Raw genomic sequence first — 21,631 nt, 5'->3', positions numbered from 1 at the left:
AATATTCACGCTTGAATTCATCGCTTATCAAAGTAGAATTGATTAAGAATTGATTGATCGTTGCAGCTGGTAGCTGAAAAAACTGCTGCTTTTATTGAGGGGAAAAAACAAAAAGGTATCACATATCGATACCAATACTCTTAATGATACTACTATACAGAGTCGTATTTGGTGCTGGGATTCCTCAACGTTTGTCTGAAATATTTTACATGTTGACCATGATCTGGAAACAGAATGGGTTGATTCCACTTTTTCGTGTCCAATACCAATATCGATATCACAATCTTCACTATGTTCCGATACCAATATCAGTCCAATGCAGTCTTTTTTTCAAGCAAACTACTAAGATCAAATGAGCGAAGTAAAAAGTTTGTTTTTGTTTTCTGTGCTTAATTGTGTATTTACATGATATTTAGGGTTTACAGATTGTATCCAATTTCACGTTTCTCTTTTACCGATATCTGATCCAGTGGTTTTGACCGCTATCGGGCCAATACCGATACCGGTTTTTGTTTTGAAACAATTGCTCTGTTTCAACACACCTGCCACAGAGACACATAACTTCAGCTGAATTAGGAAAATACTTAGGCAAGTAGGAAAATAAACATCCAGTTTACTTTTCAGAATAAAAACGTCCCATGTTGACGCCACATATTTCATATTTCACTTAAAATACATCGCAGAAAAAATCCTCGCAAGCCCAGCCCCTGCCCGGTGTTCTTCGGTCGGTAGAAATACTGCTCCGTTCCGTCTCCGTGCGAGAAGTACCACGACAAACCTAGTCTCGCGACTCCAGCTGTGCAGTGTGAATTGACGGAGTTAGTGTTCGAGTTTCGGGGGTCGCCAAATATATTTGGAGACTTTTCTTCAAGTACTTTTCCTAAGATTTATTCAACAACTCGTGCACTAAATGCAGTTCTCTTGGGAGAAGGTTGTGGGTTCTCCAGCTTCCTCTCACAGATTGGGGGGTTTGGTGTTTATTGGAAACTCTATAAAGTGTTTGTGGATGTGACTGTGAGACTGAATGGTTGTTGTTTCTGTATGTTGGACCCGTGTTGGACTGGTGATACTCCGCCTTTCACATGGTACAAAATGCATGGCGATCTCTTGGAAAAGGCTGGTTTATCTGTTAATAAAACGACGCGTCCCCATTTATATAAAGTTTGGGGAAACGTTGTTTGTCTGAATTGTGATTCTGTTTTTTCTTCTGCTCTGTAAAAAGGCACTCTATCCAATTTCTTTTCTTGATGATGTCAATAAATGAATCTAAACAAACATACGCATGGTTTGTTCCTGCACTCAAATGTGACTCATAGCAGAACACCAGTTGCAGACCTTAGTTGTCATGGCAACAATAATAATAATAATCTATGAGTGTATTAGCAGCAGACACACTGGACCATCATTGCCATGGTTACGTCGATAAACGGGCAGCTCAGCCTGTGGAATATTGATTATCAGTTTATGGTTTTACAGAAAAACACAGTGTGCAGCTAATCCTTTTTTTGTACTGTTTTCCCATCACTGTGGATGACTATGGCCTTTCAGAGTCTAATAAACTGTTCATTCCAGATTGTTTTCAATCATGTTACAAAGCTCTCAACCTCTCACACTGGCAACTTTGAACTTTGTTGTTATTCTGAAGGAGATTTGATCGGCAGCAGGCAACAAGGCAGAAAATACACAGTTAATCCATGTCATAGCAACACAGCAACTAAATAAATGATCAAAAAATCCAAAATCAAAAAGGAAACCAAGTAAGTTAAGCTTTTGAACTTCCTCAAATTTCTCAAATCTCAAAGTTTGTCCACAAACCAAAATTAAAACTAGTTGACAGTTAATTTAGTAGTGAAATAATCATTGCAGCCCTAATTGAAACATCCAGGACATGTCTCCTGTGTCTCTCCCCGCCCCCTTTATTCAAATACACGCTGACGTGGTGACAAAATAATGCTTTTAATGGGTCTGACCATACGGATGTGTCGGGTGTCATGTCGACTACCAAGAGCTAAAAGTAAGTTAATAACGTTAGCAGATTATATTCCTTACTTGCGATGAATACATTTTAGTGATTCGTTTTTATTAATGAAAATCAGTTTTCTTCTCTGGCTTCCAACCCTGACGCTCCCCAAATTGGGACACTGTTAGTAGTAAACTTGCTGAAGTTCTAGTTTGCCGTTGTTTCCAAAGGCAGGGTCAGCCGTTGCACTTCAAATCCAAAACAAAGTCAAAGCAAAACTTGTTTTGAACCATTTCTTTTGTTGATTAAAATCGCAACCAGAGTTTGGTGTGAGAAAATCTTGAGATTTTATTTTTGAGCCTACCCCCACTCGCCACTCACTTCTCATCGCTTAAGAAACGATGGGCCAAAGTCAGCAATTTGACCCGACTCCAATTTATTCAAGTCAGTCGACCGTCCAATGTATGCAACGGCGAAGGTTTGCAGAAGGACTTGTTTTATGATCTGTAGCATTGGCATGAATATTCTTTCATACACCACCTTTAATAAATGCTGTGTTGCCATCGCGGTACGTGGTCGCGAAGGTAAAGTCCTGGCTCAGGTTTTCGCTTCGACTGAGAACAGTTATCTGCAAACAACGACATAGAACGCAAAAAACAACAGACAACACAGGAGGACGTCCCAGCAGCTCTTTTTTTTATCTGCTCGGTTTGTGGCTGTTTGTCTCAACGAGGCATCAAAGAGTTAAGTTTTTTTTTTGTTGCCCCATCAGCTGACTGTTGTGGGGGAAGCTGGTCTAAATTGAACTTGACAGGATCGTCTGTTTTTTACTCTGGTACCCAAAGGGAACGGTGGTTATTTTGGCACTTTGAAGAAAAATGAAAGACAATTCATACCATAGTCGACCTAACCCAACGTAATTAAAAAAAGAAAGAAAGAAACCTTCGGATGAGACAACCTCAGCTGAGGAGGCGGTCTCTAATCTGTCTCTAATCCTTCCTGTGGATGAATTGTGTTCATGCAGGTCTGGAATGTGGTCTCAGGAAACTCTCCCAACGGTTTGGGGAGTAGTTCAGACCAGAACTTAGATCTGGACTCCCTCACAGTTGAAGTTGGCAACAAAGGTGCGTCAGGACAATTGAGTAATATTCAGTTTGCGCACTTTCTTGCCGTGTAGTGTTAAGCCTTTCTTCATTTCCGCGTGTTTTGTTTTTGTTTTATTTTAAGCGGTTTTTATTTTCCCTGCGGTTCCCCGGTGTGGGTCAGTGAGCAGAGAGAGGCCCGGTCTCCGCTGCCCCGCGCTCGGGGGAACAGTCCTGCCCCGGCTCCCCTGTCTTTGCCAGGAGTCCAGAGGTGGAATGAGTTTTCACGCTTCAAAAACCACGGGTCTTAACTCCTCTTCTGACCTTCTTTCACTATGTCGATGAGTCCTTTACTTTTTTCCAGGATCCATTCCCTCCTCCTCCTCTCCTTTTATATCTTCTGAATCTCCTTTACCTCTTTACCTCTCGCTGTGCCCCTTATGGTCCATATTGTTCCCTCCACCTCATCTAATCTCTATTGTTGTTGCTTCAGGAACTTTTAATTGACTTCCTGTGTAACCTCGTTTTCTTCTTTTCTTTCTTCCTGTAACCTCTTTTCTCTCTCCCGTTGTTCAAATTTCTGTCAACACCGATCGAGCTCGAGACAAATCCTGACCCGAGTGTCGCCTCGCTTTTCTTCACTATCTTGTTCAATAGATTGATTTTCACCGTTTGTCCTTTTTTGTCTGGACTTGATTCTTTTTAGAATTTGAGTTTTTGAGCAAACAAATATTTTAGTTTACATACTTTACTTAAAACAAGGTCCATGAAGGTACCATATATGGTTCCTTGCTCATCTGTGGTTAAAAAAACCACTCCAGGTCCTCGGGGGACACCTGTCCTCCATGTTTTAGATTGTTTCCCTGCTCAGACACTCCTGATTGATTACTTTTCATCTACATTAGTTTTTGAGTTTTACCGTAGATGCCGGAGAGATCGAAGATCTGCTGATTGGCTGCGTGAAATCCACTTGGATCTAAGACTTTGCGGTAACGCGCAGTAACGGTAGTGTGGCTTCGGTTGTCTTTTTTCGCAGGCGAGCTCGTACCGCGTTTCCTTCAGGAGCGATTTTCATTTTTAGTTCCGTAGTCAGTTCCTTGTCTCACTCATCTTTTATTCATTCGCCATCAACGCCACGAGGAAATGCTACTTCCCATCTCGGTAGAACACATGGCGAGTTTTTACCCTGATCATCCGTTGTAAATGCTAATAACCCGTGTAAATGCTAAGACCATCAGTTCACACACACACACACACACACACACGTGTATGTGGAAGACACTGGCTTTCCTCAATCTCTTTTCACTCCACTAGTCTTTTTGGTCTCTTCATTCATTTGCATACCTTATCTTCTCTTCTCAAGGTCTGTTGCCTTCACCCTCTCTCTCTCTCTCTCTCTCACCCCCGCTCTCTCTCACTCACTCTCTCTCTCCCCCGCCCTCTCTCTCTCTCTCTCTCACCCCCGCTCTCTCTCACTCACTCTCTCTCTCCCCCGCCCTCTCTCTCTCTCTCTCTTCACTGCTGATCCGTCTTGCTCTTAATCTATTTTCTGTATCAGGATAATATTTCTGCTGAAATAAGACTCTCACGCTCCAAACAACAGGAAATCCAATGCGTATTGCTTAGAGTACGAGTGTGTGTGTGTGTGTGTGTGCGATTGTTTATTATCCTGCAGGAATCAGAGGTCTGGGTTGATATAGACAATTGTCTTTGTGTGTCAGATTTGCAGCTCGAGGAGGATTTAGCAGGATTTTGCTCCCTGGCGTTTATTTCAGAACATGTAGTAGTGGAAACTGCATTATTTATTTTTTTTAAACCACACTTCGGCTTTGTCCCAATCTTATGTATTCATGAATAAATGGAAGTTATATTGTGTTTGCATTAAAAATAAAAGCAGGTCCAGACCACACTTTGCCACCACAGACATATTTCTTCTGTGTCGGGATCAGCAGGAGAGGAAAGGAGAATGTTTTTTTTTGGACTCCAAAGAACCTCGAGTTGAAAGTCACGCGTGAACCTGCTGTGACCGTCGTGTCTTTACATTCTTATTGATGGAATGCTGTTCACAGATCAATGTCACACCAGACAGATAGCAATTCCATCTCCGGTTATTAAGTGTCTGAGTTTTATTGGCATGACAGAATTGGCAGGAATTGCTCGATGACTGGAAAACATGACCAGTGGCTTTCTTGGCACAGTCGAGGCAAAATCTTGGACCCGAATCAGACGAGAGGCTTTTTAGAAGCCAAACTTTCTGGCAAATGGAGGTGGATGATTTATGTAGCACGTTGGGAGCCGTTTTCACAAAACATGTGAAGGCTGTGGGGGGGGGCTTTCAAACGTAATGGCCCTTTTCAGCGTCTCCAGCCTGTTGAGGTAAAGGTAGTTATCAAAAGCGGAAACCCTGCGACTGTCGAATGAAGAAACACAACAAAAACAACCTGGAATGCTCTCTCCATCATCTCGCATCCCAGAGAAAATGACCTCTGACTGGACTGTGTGTTCAAGACGTCTGTAACAAGGTTCAAGTTTGATGTGTTTGTCGTTCCAGTCGAATCTATTTGACTCAATGACTCCATCTCACTCCATTGTAGCTCGGTTTGGCATCAGTCGCGTCGTTTTCCATGACTTCATAGCTCCTCCTCCTCAATGTGGGAGGAGTCATCATAGCATGACGGCGTGAAACTGCCATGACGTTTCTACGCGACACAAACACACAAACTAGTGACTTGTAAAACAGTTGTTTTGGGTGAAACTGAATCATTAGAATCAGTGGATTTAAAAGATTTGTCACAGTCACTGAACGGAAATACCACTGAACGTGGTCGTGATTGGACTCACGATCGCCGGCTTTCAGCAGTGCTGTCTCTGAATACACCAGACTCCTCTGTTAAATATTGACATTTTAGACATTGATAAACACATGTTTTCCAGGATTTGTAAGTCTTTTTAACTTTGACCTGCAGTTTGACATTGTTGGCTTTGATTCACACTTATTTGAAAATATAAGTAGATTTTGGAATTATAAGTATAATTTGGAATTATAAGTATAATTTGGAATTATAAGTAGATTTTGGAATTATAAGTAGATTTTTGGAATTATAAGTATAATTTGAAATTATAAGTAGATTTTGGAATTATAAGTATAATTTGAAATTATAAGTAGATTTTGGAATTATAAGTATAATTTGAAATTCTAAGTATAATTTGAAATTCTAAGTAGATTTTGAAATTCTAAGTAGATTTTGGAACTATAAATAGGATTTTTAAGTCTTTTTAAATGATCTACAGTTGGACATTGTTCGCTTTGATTCTTGTGTCGGACATCGCACTCATGACTCTTCAGTGACAATAGTCTCTGACTACAGTGGGATTTGGAATTATAAGAAGATTTTGGAATTATAAATAGATTTTGGAATTATAAGTAGATTTTGGAACTATAAGTAGGATTTTTAAGTCTTTTTAACGGATATACAGATGGACATTGTTGGCTTTGATTCTTGTGTCGGACGTCACACTCATGACTCTTCAGTGACAACACTCTCTGACCAATCAGAGGCCGGCAGTCTGTTGACGTCACATTTCAGTATCTGCTCAGTTCACTTGGAAAACACCAGTTACGAGGAACTATCGCTGATGGAAAAGAAATATAATTTGAGTTGAATGGAGTTGTGCTAGAACTGTATAATGGAAAAGGGTTATAAGGTCTAGGTGCTAATGGGTTGGATCCTATGCTGCTATTGTCTGTATATGTTTGTGTGACCTGCTTTACTGGCATTCTCACCACCTCATTTTTTTTTTTTCATGTTCAGAATTGTTATCAGCTCAATCCCTCCCAATAAATTGGGTAAATCAGATATCGGTAAAAAAAATGTCAGTGGGCAGCGTTGATTTAGTCCTAACAAAAACCCTTTCCTTCCATAAATCATCATATTCAGAGCATGCATGCTCTTTTTAAAGTGAAACCTCTCAGTCAGTTGAACAGAAAACAATGCTGACACTGTGTGAGTGTGTGTGTGAGAGAGGTGCTCAATATCCGAGCAAGTAAAAGTGTTCAGACTCTCATTTGCAGTGATGCCGTACAGATGTAGCCTTGTTCATGATGCCTGAACACTTGAAATCCTGACCTTGTGTGTGTGTGTGCGTGTGTGTGTGGCATTCAGCTCTAGCCTTGAAGATCTGAATAAGTGGAACAATTACCAAACTGGCAAAACAGCATATGGAGGGGGAGGAGGTACGATCACAATCCCCTCCCTCCTCCTGTCTCACACTCCTGCACTTATCTCTCCTCTCCTCTCCTCTTCTCTTTTTTTCCTTTCTTTCTTTTTCTTTTTTTTTTGAGTGAGGGCAGTGGAGAATGAATAACAGCAGGGCTGGGAAATGGAGATGTGATGCTCTTTATGCAAATCAAACACCAGCATTGCCATTCATTTCCTCCTGAGCAGCCCCGAGGACAGACAGCAGAGGAGCTGGAGGAAGAAATTTTAAAAAGAAAACGTGCAGGAGAAGTTGACGCCAGGTCAACTTAGAGCTAATATTTTCTTCTTCTTCTATTTTTTTTTTTTTTTTTTTAACACAAACACAGAGCAGGCTTTTGTGTGAAGGCCAGTCAGTGATCAGTATTCACGCTGCCTGAGATAAGTGCAGCATCGGAGCCGCGGGTCCGCAGCTCTCGCCCGCCCCGCGTCTCCACAAATGAACAGCTGAAACGGATCGAGGGATCCTCGGCGGTAACGTTATTACTCTGCATGTCCATGTTTCATTTCATGCAGATCAAATCTGACACTGAGAATAACAACAAGCGCATGATGCCGAACACCTGACTCTTGTGAGCTGATGCTTGTTCTGGGAGAAGTGGCGCCCGGAGGCTTAACCGAAACACAGCGGAGAGGAAATGAAAGGGCTGAGACGCAGCCTGTGAGAACTCTCCCGTGTTCTGACTGCGTATGTGTGGGAGATATTTGGGCCTAGAGTTCCACAACTGTGTGTCACTGTAACACTGCACAACACAACTTAGACGGGACGTATGTAGAAATATATGTACAACAGCGCGTGACCTTTAGTGCTTATAGTGACTGCAATCCTGTGTTCATAAATAGCACACGTCACGTCAAATTCACGTTGCTGTTTTTCTTGTGGCAGCAGAGAATGATCACATGTACGAGCCCAAATGACAACATTAAACTATTATTTATGTTAAATATCCACCAAAACCACCAACGTGTGAGAGTTTAACGTCAGGAGTTTCAAACTCAAACCTCCTGGGAGTCTGGTTATATGAGGGAAAGGAACATTTAACTATGTGGGAAATGAGCTTAAAATCATATTTCACAGAATTCCAAAGTAAAAGTTTACTTTATTTAGCCAGGAAGTGTCCCATTGAGATACAAGAGCTCATCTTCCAGGGAGTCCTGGTCAATATAGCGGCATAGATAACGAGACAATTCCAGATAAAAGGTGTACAGCCCCTTAACCCAAACCACTCAAAAGGGTTAGAGTTTGAGACATGGACTTTGGTGTGGGAGTGTTGTCCGTACTTTACATGACCGACCTGAACGGAACACGACCAAAATGTAATATATTATTATAATATTGCAGTAGCAAATCCTCTATATAATTACTGAATCTAATAACTTGCGTGTACATGATAATTATATTATTTTTACTCACACACACAGCAAGAGGGAGCGAGACAGGGGGAGGGGGAAACTGTCATGTGGACATATGGTGCGTTATAATTATCTTAAATTTCATCACCGCCACCTTCATAGATGGTGACGTTGGGCAGGTTATCTTCAACCTGTCCGCCTGTAGCCTCGGGGCTGATATATTTAAAGGGCTGTCTCGAAAGGTTGAACTCCCACTGGCACCGCGCTTACACGTTTGCTAATGAAAGCATCTCAGGATTATTTTAATATTAAAGTTCTGTGAAACATGAAAGTTCTGCGTCCTCCTCCTCCTCCTGTAGAGAGACTGCGTTTGCTTGGATGAAGATGAAATGCAATTTTTTAAAGGTATAAGTTGATGAGTTTCTCATCTTAATGATGCAAATGTTTAAATGTGTAGAGAAAATAATAATAATTACAGAGTAGCAGTTTTTGCTTTGTACAATCATATTATATCATAAATATGTTTTATTTTGCAAACTGTATATATTTGCAAATAATAACAAACACCTTTATTTTGAAAGTCGGTGAAATATTGTCATGAATATCGTGATCGCAATATGATGGAATATTGTGGTATCATTTTAAGCTCATATTTTCTCCGAACCCTCAGTATTTCAGGTGAAAAGTGTTTTAACCTCTTGGTTTTTGTTTTTTTATTTGTTAAAACTAAAGTTATATGTGGACAATTTCATACAACTTACTAATTTTAGTTTGAATGAACTCCTTTGGTTGTAAGTTCATCACCTAGTGGTCAACATGGACAACTGCAAGTGACAAAGAGGAGAAACCTAGGGACCGTCCACACGGAGACGCTGTTTTAGGAACTTTAGGGCGGTATTTTTTGAAAACGCCTCCCAGAGAAATGATAAAGTAACTTAAGTCAGTCTGAAAAGACGCTAAACATCACTAGAACACGTCCTGTCTGAACACGTCCTGTCTTTTTGTAGTGATTGCAGAATTGTGCATTTCCTTTTATTTAGGTTTATGACAGAAAGTCTGTAGATTTGTCGTTAGGGTTCGGCAAAAATGGCAAAAAACAAGTGCCATTTCCGTGTGGGTGTGGCCTCAAGGCTTCTTTTAGAGAGTGAATGTGTGGGGGGAGTGTCTGGGAACGTTTTCCGTCTTTTGGATAAACATAATATAATCTTTCCCGTTCATTTTGACTGGGTTACGTGTGCCAAAGTTCAATAAACTGGACAAAATTCAATGAAAGTTTGCTCTGATGCTTCATGTGGATCAAAAACATTTATGCTCTCATAGAGTTCTGATGTCGCAGCATTTGAAAAAAACGAAAATGTTTCTTTTTGTGTTGACAGAACAACAATCCAATCATCACGGCTCCACCCTGCCGCCGGTCCCGCCCCCTCACCGACAGCAGCCCTCGATAACGGCGCTCAACCAGTCGCTGGGCTCCACGCACCACGCTGGACACTCCCTGAACTCCACGCGGCAGCTAACTCCTCCCACTGGAACCCCGGCCCCCGTGGCCGGCCAATCACCAGCCGAGCTGCAGACCACGCCCCCCGAGAGCGTCCCGCTGCAAGACAGCTGGGTGCTGGGTAGCAATGTGCCTCTGGAGACAAGGTACGCCCACTTTTATTTTAATAACAACGCTCAGAAAACGGGGAGAATATTTAATGGATTTCAGGTTTAAATTTAGTACGATGTTGAAGAAAAGACCAACTTGAAAACACTGCACAGTTAAAATGATATCGCCACCTGTTGACTTGACTGTTTGTCAGCACTGAAGCACATAAATGTGTGGACAGGAGAGGAAAAACCGCCATAAGAAGATAAAACTAGGCTGCAGAGTGAACACATTTTTAACAGCATTACTTTAGTACTTTAGGCTTTAAAAAGAACAATGATTTGAACTTGACTGTGCGGGAAAATAAAATGCACTGACCTGCAGAGTTCCAACACGCGGTGCCAGCAAACTCAAGCCCGTAATACGAACAATGTCAGAATAACATTGTGTAAATTTCTTTATCCGCTCATGTTTTATTATCACATACATTTCTTTAGTTTGTTTTTTTAATAGCGGAGCGTTGTAATATATTTCCTGTTTAGGATTTTCCCAGAACAGAGGAGCCTCTCTCTCTCTCTCTCTCTCACTCTCTCTCATACTTCATGGTTATGGTTGGATTATTGTTGCATTAAATCTGTCAGCTGAGAGGAACCCAACAGCAAGAGATGAATATTTTATGACTGTGAAGGTCAGAAGAAGTTACCGTAGAGGTCGTATGTTGGTCAATTCTGTCGTTTAATCATTGAAGTCTTAAGTTTTCTCTTCTCAAGGGACAAAAACAAATGCTACATAAAAAGTGGACGGCTCTACTGACCGAGCTCTCCGTCGCCCCCGTGTGGCAAAGGGCCCTTTGCAGTGATGCGTGGTCTTTTGTGTCTCCTCCCTTTTAATTTAATTTATTGTGATAATAGGGAGATAATAATACTGTAATACTTTTTATTTCTAAAATAATATCCAGGTAAAATGGATTTATGGAGAATTACGGAGCTATTAACGCTGTTGTTGTTATTTGACCCGTTTTCACCTTTTTTTATAGTGTAAATTATTACAGAGAGTCTGAAATTGTTTCTAATAGAATTAACTGTGATAATAGGGAGATAATAATACATGTTATTTCTAAACTAATATCCAGGAATTTGGTTTTTATGGAGAATTACAAAATTATGACCCCTTTGGTATTGTTATTTTACCTGTTTTATAGTGTAAAGTGTTACAGAGAGAGTGTGAAATTGTTTCTAATGTAATTTATTGTGATAATAAGGAAATAATAATACTGTATTACCGTGTTATTTCTTATCTAATATCTAGGAGTTTGGTTTCTATGGAGAATTACAAAGCCATGACCATCTTTGTTATTTTACCTGTTTTATAGTGTAAAGTGTTACCAAGAGAGCGTGACATTTTTTCTAATATGTATTAAGTGTGATAATAGGGAGATAATATTACTGTAATACCATGTTATTTCTAAACTAATATCCAGATAACATGGAGAATTATAAAGTTATTAACAGATTTTATTTGTAGAGCACATGAATATGCAATCTAGACGTCTTAAATACTACAAAGACACTGCAAAAGAAACAAAGCATGAAAGCACATTGGTGTGTGAGGGTGTAGTGTGTCTGTGTGTGTGTGTGTGTGTGTGTGTGTGTGTGTAGGACAGCAGTGCTGTGAGCAGCGTCCAGCCGAGGATGGATGTGTTTGATTTGTCATGCAGCGAGAGCCTGCAGGTCACACGGCATTTATTTTTCAGCTCCACCCCGCCGGGAGCTAACGGGTTTTTCTTAGCCTGTCTCCTGAAGGCCTCACAACTTGTTTCATCTGCGAGTCTGTCCTGTGTGTGTGTGTGTGTGTGTGTGTGAGGGAGGGAGAGCGAGAGAGAGATGGAGAAAGGGAGAGAGAGAGAGAGGGAGAGAGAGAAAGAGAGTGCGAGAGACAGTCTTAGAATTTTTTACACACACCATGCTCACAAAGCATTTGTCTTTTCTGGAGGGGTGGACTCAATTGAAAGATGATGCTCGCTCTCTCTCTCTCTCTCTCTCTCTCTCTCTCTCCCTCTCCCTCTCTCTCTCACTCTCTCTGACTTTGTGTGTGTGTTCTTGTATTTGTTACCTCTTTAGGACCTTTTCTTCTGTTATAAACACCGACCTTGTCAGGACCTGTAGTCCTCATGGAGACTAAAACCTGGAACCTCATTTCTCTGGAGGAACTGGTTAAAGTTTAGGACTAAGATATGAATCGTGGTTATAGATTAAGGTTAAGAGTTAGTCATTAACTGGTTGTGGCTACGGTTAGGTTCGGTTTGATAAGGTTTTGTGGATGCAGTGTATCCAGATGAATAGCTGCACAAACCTGTGTGTGTGTTCTTGAAAGTGGGGACAATTTGGCCGGTCCTCACATCTTTAAAGGGCTTTTTCAGAGTTAAGACCTGGAGTTAGAATTGGGTTTTGGTTAAGGGCTAGGGTTAGGCATTAGTCTGTGTGTGTGTGTGTGTGTGTGTGTGTGTGTGTGTGTGTGTGTGTGTGTGGACCAATTGTCAAACAAACCTATCTTTGTGAGGACATTTTTGGCTCGTCCACACAATTTTAACAGGCTATTTGAAGATTAAGTACTGGTTTTAGGGTTAGAATTAGGTTTAGGTAAGGTTTGGGGTTAGGGAATACATTATATCTATGGGCGTCCAGACAAAGAACGCAAAACCTGTCTGTCTGTCCGCCTGTCTGTCTCTCTCTGTGTCTGTGTGTGTGTGTGTGTGTCATGTATCATATGAACTCTACAGTTACTCTTTACAGTCAAAACATAAAACAACTGGCACATACCTTCGCTCACTTCCTCTCTGTTCTCCGCTGCCTCGTTGTCTCCACCAGTTCTGCTGAGTCATGTCCATCTGCCAATCATCTCATAGTTGTTGACGGGTCTCGCACTGAAGCCTTGACCACACCCGCACGAGATAAAAGGTTACCTCATAACAGAGTCTTAATGGACTACAGGGGCTAAATGGCTGAATTAGTATAATTTTGTTTCAGATAATAATATTAGTACCTTTTTTACCTTACACACACACACTCACACACAAAATGCATACAGAACAAAAACAACCCTTTAATGCCATGAATACTGTAAACGTGATTGTAAAAAAGCACCCCATCAAGCATCTGCGGGTCAAATAAACAAATAACTGTCATCATAATGACGGCAGCGGTTTCACAAAGGGACGGTCCAAACCTGACATGAATGAGTAAGTGACCCGAGGACGGGTGTAATGGTGGCTCCCTGTGTCGTTAGGGAGATCACCATGGTAACTAATGGCAGCTCTTCACAAGGCTTCGTGACTGTGTCGTGTTGAGCGTCACCGCGGGTAGAACAGGTGCGGAGTGAACATATTTTAAAGCGTGTTATTATTTCTGTGGCAAAATGTGACACAATGTTTCCCTTAATGAGACAGAACAGACACACACACACACACACACTTGCAGTATGTACCGGCTACGTTTAGTTGGGTCTTAATTATTTTAACGTTCCCTTCGCTCCACTTCTGTCAAGCTGTAAAATGAGTTTTGGTTAAGATCTTTTTTTTCTTCACAGTATGTACAGGATGTTATGTCGCCGTGTGTTGTTCTTCATTCTCTGCGATCCACATTATATTAAAGTGCCAGTGTTTTAAATACAAACGCTACATTCAAAGCAACATCAAATGAGCTCTCACATATGGACGACCAATAATGACAAAACTATAGATAAATAAATAAATGAATCAAAAAATTCACTTAAATAAATTATAAATAAACATATAATTATTTTAATTTTTGTTGTTGTTGTATGCTAATGAGGTACGATGATTTGAAGGTTAGCCTCAGTCAGTGCATTTATCTTTTCTTTATGTCATGTACACACGCTAGTCAGACTAAAGTCGAGCTAGTCTTAGTTGGACTATCATACCTGGATAATGTGATTCATAGTCCGATTACTTCTGCATGTATACACTTGGTCAGACTGGAGTCGGACATCACGATCAGCCTCATTGTCCATCAACAGGAAATTGATTCAATACACACTAGCTTATAGAGCGGTACAGCGGCCACCTATGCAGGCGGAGTCAGACGTACACGGTCAATAAATCAAATTTCTCCTCTGCATTTATACTCAGACTCTCTCAGATTGCCTGTCAGTCGGACTACGGCCTGAGCTCGATTGAGCTGTGCATGTAAACTTACTGAATGTTCCGTTATTAACATGTAGCCTGAGACATACTTACTAGCTGGCCCTTCACAAACGTAACTGTCCGATATTGAAAATCCGTTATCGGGTTAACAGAGTGCAAAATAAAACAAATGGCCCCCCTAAACATCTAAACGCCTTCATCACAGCTGCTGCTGTTCCTTCACCATGCGGCTCCAAGTATCCTGGATGAAATCTGGACAATAAACGTTTAATTAAAAGACAGATATACCACATAATTAGTACTAGTACTAAATTAGTTCTAAAACATAATTCTCTCGCATGAGCACACGTGCTATGGTGAGTATAAAGCGAGCTTTATGCTCTAATAAACCAACATGAAACTGTAAACTGAGCCTGGCCACAATTTAACACGACACGCTGCCTGTAACATGTAATATTTTCATGATTAATGTCTGAGACATCTCAATTAAAATGCTTAATTATTATATATTATTATATAATGTTATAACACAGAAGTGGGCAGGTATACAGAGAATCAAACAGTTCAGTTTTGAAGAAAAAGTTTGTCAAAGTTTGGAGGGAAGTCGTCAGTTTGACATGAAAGGAGGAGAAAATGGAGTGAGAAGTGACATGAGAGTGTGAATGTCCTCATTTAGAGGTGATAATCTCTACATTGACGTTCACACACACACTCTCTCTCTCTGTTTTCCCAGAGACAAATGTTGTCCCCTCTCTCTCTCACACACACACACACTCATGCTGTCAGAGACTCAGATTCATGACCACACACCTGTTTGTCACTGGACACATAACACAAGCCGTCACTGGATTGACTCAGCAGGTGTGGACGTCACTCCAACACAACACACATGATATGAGATATGCTGAGAGATTACAATATGACAACAGTAATCCTTCATATAGACTTATGAGAGAAATGTATTTATATAAATTAGAGATGCACCAGGTTATACTGGACATTCTTTCCGATATCCGATATGCGAATATGTCTGGAGTTTTTGCAGCAGTTCGGGTTTTCAAAAAAGGCCTGCGACAAATTAGTTTCAAAAAGCAAAACAAATATCTGTAAAACAAATATTTGTCTTTGTTTGGTTTGGGGACCCAAGCGAAATTTCTTGACAACCATTCTTGGGTCCCAACCCAGTGTTTGGAAGTAAATAAAATAGTTATATTTTATATTATAAATATGATAGTTAATATTTTTATGTCAGTGCAACAAAACTGTCCTTAGCAATTAGTTAAATGTCTTATGAAGTTGTACAAAATTGTGTTCATGTAAGGAACATTTGAATTAATTGAATTGAACTTTATCACCTTGAAAAACCTTAAATAATTAGTTTGTTACCAATTTAATTTATTTGTTTACATCGTTTTTCCATCTATTTTTCATCTTACAGTGATGTACATCACACATCACATGTTTATATCAATTTCACAGCGACTATAGAACTGAAATGACTTTAAAAACGGGATGCATATCAAACTGAAATGTATGTAAGACAATAACATTGCAATTTGATATTTTCCCCTAAATCCTTCAGCACTACAACAGGCAGCAGACGTATGAATTTATGGATGCAGTTGCTGTTTATTGTCAGTGTGTTAGACACACCGGCTACAGTTGACACAACATCTACCATCCACACATTAGTCACAGCCACTTCCTTGTCTGAAGATCTGTTACTTGTGTCACACTTGATCACGCAAACACAAAGAAACCCTCGCATCGCTCCGATTGTCCAAAACACTTAAAGGGCCCAGTGTTCATGGTGTTAATGCAACGTAAACGCAGGTTGTAGAACAGTGCGTTTGAAAGGCTGTTATTATTGGGGATCTAGTAGATTAGTTATGGTTGACAACATGCTCTTCTCGGCTAAGAACTCTGTGGTTACACTAATTTTACACTTGATTATCCTCACGTTGTGTATCGGCGGTAATTCACACACTTATACACTTGTAAAAAAAAAAAAAACACACACACATACATGTTAAGACTAGCTGCTGCTTCCACACTGTGTTTTTGTGCCTTTGGAGACTCCCAGTCCCTGCATCGTCCCTGAAAAATAGACCAATAAATGAATACGGAAGAAAATGAATAAATATTCCAGTGCAGCAACATTAAGAAAACCCTCATGTATCTACTCTCACAAGATACACTGTCTCCAGCTCACACTCAGCTGCCAACTGTGGCTGGATTAATATGACAGTAACTCCCTGAAGGGTAATAAAAAATCCTACACTGATACTCTCTGATTAAAGCCACTGATTTACTGCCCGCAGTTTCCAGTATTATGTACAATAAAGATAGATTAACTACTTTTAACTCCAAAAATGAACATATTTTAAAGACAAGTTCACACGAAAAAAAAGAAAATGGGAGTGAATCAATGTTTCCCCAACGTTCTATATGGGGGCCCAATTTTTGTGCACAATGTGGCGTCAAATTTAAATTAATTTAAATTGGTAAACAAATTGTTTAATTACAACTTCATTTTATACATGTTATTTAAAACATTCACAAAATATCGTAATTCTTGAAATTTGTTTGCAGACCCAAAACAAATGTCCTGTGACCCATTTGTGGGTCCCAACCCAGTTTTGGAGAATTGCTAGAGTAAAATTTCGAGTTTATGGAGAATCACCCACATTTTTTAATTTTTTTTTTACTAATTTGTGAGTTAGCCCATTATTTAAGATCATGATTTCCATCGTTTTGGTGATTTTGGATGTAAAAATCACATTAAAAAGGCACTCCTACAAATCTGTGTTTACATGAAGTCTCATCACTTCCTTTTTCATGCTCTACAATTTCTTTTTGTCATTTTCTCAACTTGTAAAAAGCTATTTTTTCCTAAAACCTTCACGGCTAACAGCTACGCTAATGATCATTAGATGAATTACGCACTAGTTTATGGAGAGATACAGCGTTACGGAGGCGGTACGGAGGCGGAGTCAGATGTACATGGCCAATAAATCCAATTTTTGCAAAGCTCGATTAAACTGCATGTAAACCTACAAAATAAAAATAAACCAAATGGCCCCCTGAACATCTAAAAGCCTTCATCACAGCTGCTGCTGTTCCTTCACCATACAGCTCCATCTTTCCTGGATGAAATCTGGACAATAAACATTAAATTAAAAGACAGATATTTTACACTTGTAATTTGTTTACCTCTACTTACTTTTTGTCGTTTGCTCAACGTTCAACTTTTGCTCAAACCTTCACCGCTAATGATCAGAAGATGAATGTATCTATCGGGTGTCCACCAGTGCCGATTGTTGACGAAGCTGAATCATTTGATCCACCTTTAAAACATGGGATTAAACTGTTTTTTGACCAGTCGGAATTCTTTTGTATCAATTAGTATCCAAGTATCGTTTGTTTGCTTCTTTTGTTTATCACTTTCCTCTTATGCATACTGTTTGCAGTAAACTAACATTGTTTTGACCAGTGTTTGACTGTGCGAATGAAGGTATATTGATTTGTGGATCTTTAGAAACAAGCCGTTGTTGCTACCTTGGTGGCCAAAGGGAATTCAAATGAGTAAATAGTGAGGTAAGTGGCAATCGACTCCACACTGTTCCAAGACTGTACTGGTTTATACATCTCCTCCCCTTTAATTCCTCTGTGAGATGGAAAGAACACCAGCGCAATTATGAGAGGCATACAAAGGTTTATGCTGTTGTGTTGTGTCGTGGCGTTTGACTGTTTCCCCCTCAACAACATTTGGATTTCAAGACCGTCCAAGATTTAAACAAAGAAAACAATTTGAGATCAAATACTTTGACTATTTTCCCCGAAAAACAACAGTGGTCGGAATGAGGATACTGGATTAATTGATTGATATATTTTGGGATGAACAATGCTTGCTGCTGGTAACCAGTTGTGGTCGTAAGTACATTTATTGCTCCAGAAAAACAAAATGGGGCCAAAAATAAAATTTAAATGACAGATTAAAGACGTCAAGAAATCTGTGGATTTAACATCTGAGGAGCAAGTGACAAAGAAACGAATAATGGGCTTGATGTGAGAAAGACCAAAGTGATGATGAAACAACACCAGCTGCAGGATTTTCTTTCAGAACCATCAATGTGGCTCATGCTTCGTTTGCTTTAGTGAATTTATCACCGGACATAAATCCCAGGAATCTCAGTGAAGTGGAATTGGTCACGCATGTATTCCTACCAGTGCTTAGTTTGGCTCCTGAGTCCGACCCAAGAATGTGTGGGTTTTAATTCAAATCAGTCATGAAGTGCGGTATATCAGTTGAGATGCCGCAGCGCCTGAGCGAGAGCCCGATCACTCCTTTACAGCACAATAATTGGCATTTTCTATTTTTCTACAACATTCTTCCCATGGAGATCACGTTCTCCTTCAGAAAATTCACAGTCAAGTCTTTCTCATCATTTGGGATACAGCTGCAGAATATGGAAACACACAGGAAACAAATATAATTGCATGTTAGTACAATAATGGACAGATTAATCATCTGATATTTTGTTTATCAAGTGTCATCTTTCTGACCGCGGGACACATTTCCGCTAACTTTCAGTGTATTTCAGGTAAGGTTAGGGCGAGAGAACTCGGTGACATTGCTGCACAACATGTAAATATGACTTCCCAAGCCCAAGTGGCTTTGTCCCACTTGGGTTCCCGCCATTCCTGAATCTTTTCACAATAGTACGTTCTGAAGATGGTGACAGACCTGATGTTCTTTCAAGACGAAAACAGTGAGCCACGATTGATCCTGGCTTTCAAAGACTAAACCCTCGGTACCTGTTACCTTTAAACTAGCCAACTGTGGAACCACCCACAACTGTGTTACCTGTATAACCGCTCTAATGTTTTATATGTTTTATAAAACATATAAACTGTGGAACCACCCACAACTGTGTTACCTGTATAACCGCTCTAATGTTTTATATGTTTTATATATTTTTTGCAAAATACATTTATGTTTAGGGCCACACGGTGGTGTAGTGGTTAGCACTCTCGCCTTGCAGCGAGAAGACCCGGGTTCGAGCCCCGGTTGGAACAAGGGCCTTTCTGCATGGAGTTTGCATGTTCTCCCCGTGTGTGCGTGGGTTCTCTCCGGGTACTCCGGCTTCCTCCCACAGTCCAAAAACATGCAATGTGGGGATAGGTAAATTGGACACTCCAAATTGACCATAGGAGTGAGTGTGAGAGCGATTGATTTTTTTGTCTCTATCTGTGTGTGGCTCTGCGATGGACTGGCGAACTGTCCAGGGTGTACCCCGCCTATCGCCCGATGTAGCTGAGATTGGCACAGCACCCCTCCCGCGACCCTCTGGCAGAGGATAAAGCGGTAGATGATGACTGACTGACTGACATTTATGTTTGTCAGTGGAAACACTTGACAGTAACACAAAGCTGTATATATTTATACCTTTACTCATTATATATTTTATTGTCTTTTTTTCCCTGTGAAATTTGAATTTCCTTTTGGGATAAATAAAATAAACACATAAACAAAAGAGTTTTACGAACCAAAACAATCAAAAATAATTTATTTTCTGTTGTTTCTGGTTTGATTTGGCGTCTCAGTGCATCTTATACTTGATTAAAGGCTTAATTGTCTTTACTTTTACGGTCTAAAACACTTGCAAAACACAGTAAAGCACAGTGTGTCTCTCTCTCTGTACTGTTACACTTGTTTTGCTACCTTTATTCTTTGTGTCCTTCTTATCTCCTACTGCCACATCATTCCATCTTCTCTCTCTCTCTCTCTCTCTTTTACATTTTGCCTGGAGGCAGGTATTAATTGAAGTTCCCTCGTTATAATAGACTCTAATTGTTAATCACACTGCCTTGTTAGGGAGCAGCCTAATTGTAATTACAGATGCTTGTTAGCCAGGATTTTGTCATTAATTAGACACCATGACCTTTGTAATTACCGCTGGCATACATGTACTCTATGTTCTCTTATGTTTTCGTTTTCCACATTGGACATTTCTTGAGGAAAGAAAGCGCTACAAGTACCAAAAGTTTCATGTCAGAATTTTAACACATGCATGAAGTTCTGATTCAATTATTACATTTGTATATCTTCAAAATGGCTGGTTTACACACTGAAAATACAGAAATGCAACTTAAACTACCCAGAAGCATTATATGACACACAAATTTGCCCTTGTCATCATATATATATATATATATATATATACATATATATGTGTATATATATATGTATATATATATATATACATACATGTATATATATACATAGTTTTTCAACTATACCTTTAAAGCTACACGGAATATGAAACAATATCATTTTTTACATCAACATTTAATATGGATCATTATCAAGTCTTATAGCTTAGCATTGGTAAATATGAATACATGACTGAACTTGATAGTACTTTCAGCTGGGATAGTAATCAATATACGCTCAGTCACCTGATGCTGCCACCAGGGGGCAACATAAAATGACAATTAAACAACACTGTTCACAGCAGTAAATTTTAATGACCCATACTGATGAATAACAAGTATTTCCTCTCTCGCTCTCTCTCTATGTCTCCCTCCAGGCACTTCCTTTTTAAGACAGGTACAGGCACCACCCCCCTCTTCTCCACAGCGACTCCTGGCTACACCATGGCGACAGGCTCTGTGTATTCCCCACCCACCAGGCCGTTGCCCAGGAATACGCTGTCCCGCTCTGCCTTCAAGTTCAAGAAGACCCCAAAGTACTGCTCATGGAGGTGAGAGGGAACAGGCAGGAAAGGGAAGCTATAGTCATGTATATGCGCTGCTGAACGGTGCTGTATGTAAAATATGTAAAACTGACACCATTAGCATTTACAGCAGACACTGCAGTCTAAAGTCACAATGTTGTTGAGTGCTGGTTGTCAGGGGAACTTTCCGAAACTGAGGTTTTATGACTTACCGGGAAAAAATAATAATTGTTACATCATTTACCTTCAAGTCATGAAATGACCATGATGCAATGGTCAAATATGACCAAATGTGGTTTATTTTTCAACATGCTTGCGGTCTACATACTTCTACCATTGGAGTTGCAGCGCTTGGATGCCCTCAGTGTAGAAGCTCTCATCCTGATAGTCAGAAAGTCTGACTGCAGATTTTTCCACTGAACGGACTGACTTCAGTGGACCCAACACTCATCCTGGGTTTGGAAACCTTTAACAGCTGGATCTGCTTCAA

General features: G+C 40.1%; 1 protein-coding gene across 6 annotated transcripts in view; it reads left to right on the top strand.

The window, feature by feature from the left end:
* Positions 1-21,631, top strand: part of LOC131467035 (teneurin-3) — a 566,025-nt gene that overhangs the window by 461,798 nt on the left and 82,596 nt on the right. For all 6 annotated transcript variants that reach the window (XM_058640717.1, XM_058640715.1, XM_058640716.1 and 3 more), the window contains 2 exons: positions 10,028-10,295; positions 20,995-21,168. In XM_058640717.1, coding sequence (XP_058496700.1) covers positions 10,028-10,295; positions 20,995-21,168 — 442 coding nt within the window. The remainder of the gene's footprint in view (positions 1-10,027; positions 10,296-20,994; positions 21,169-21,631) is intronic.

Source organism: Solea solea, chromosome 10 (assembly GCF_958295425.1).
Source record: "Solea solea chromosome 10, fSolSol10.1, whole genome shotgun sequence".
NCBI lineage: Eukaryota > Metazoa > Chordata > Actinopteri > Pleuronectiformes > Soleidae > Solea > Solea solea.
This window is presented reverse-complemented; position numbering and strand designations above follow the sequence as displayed.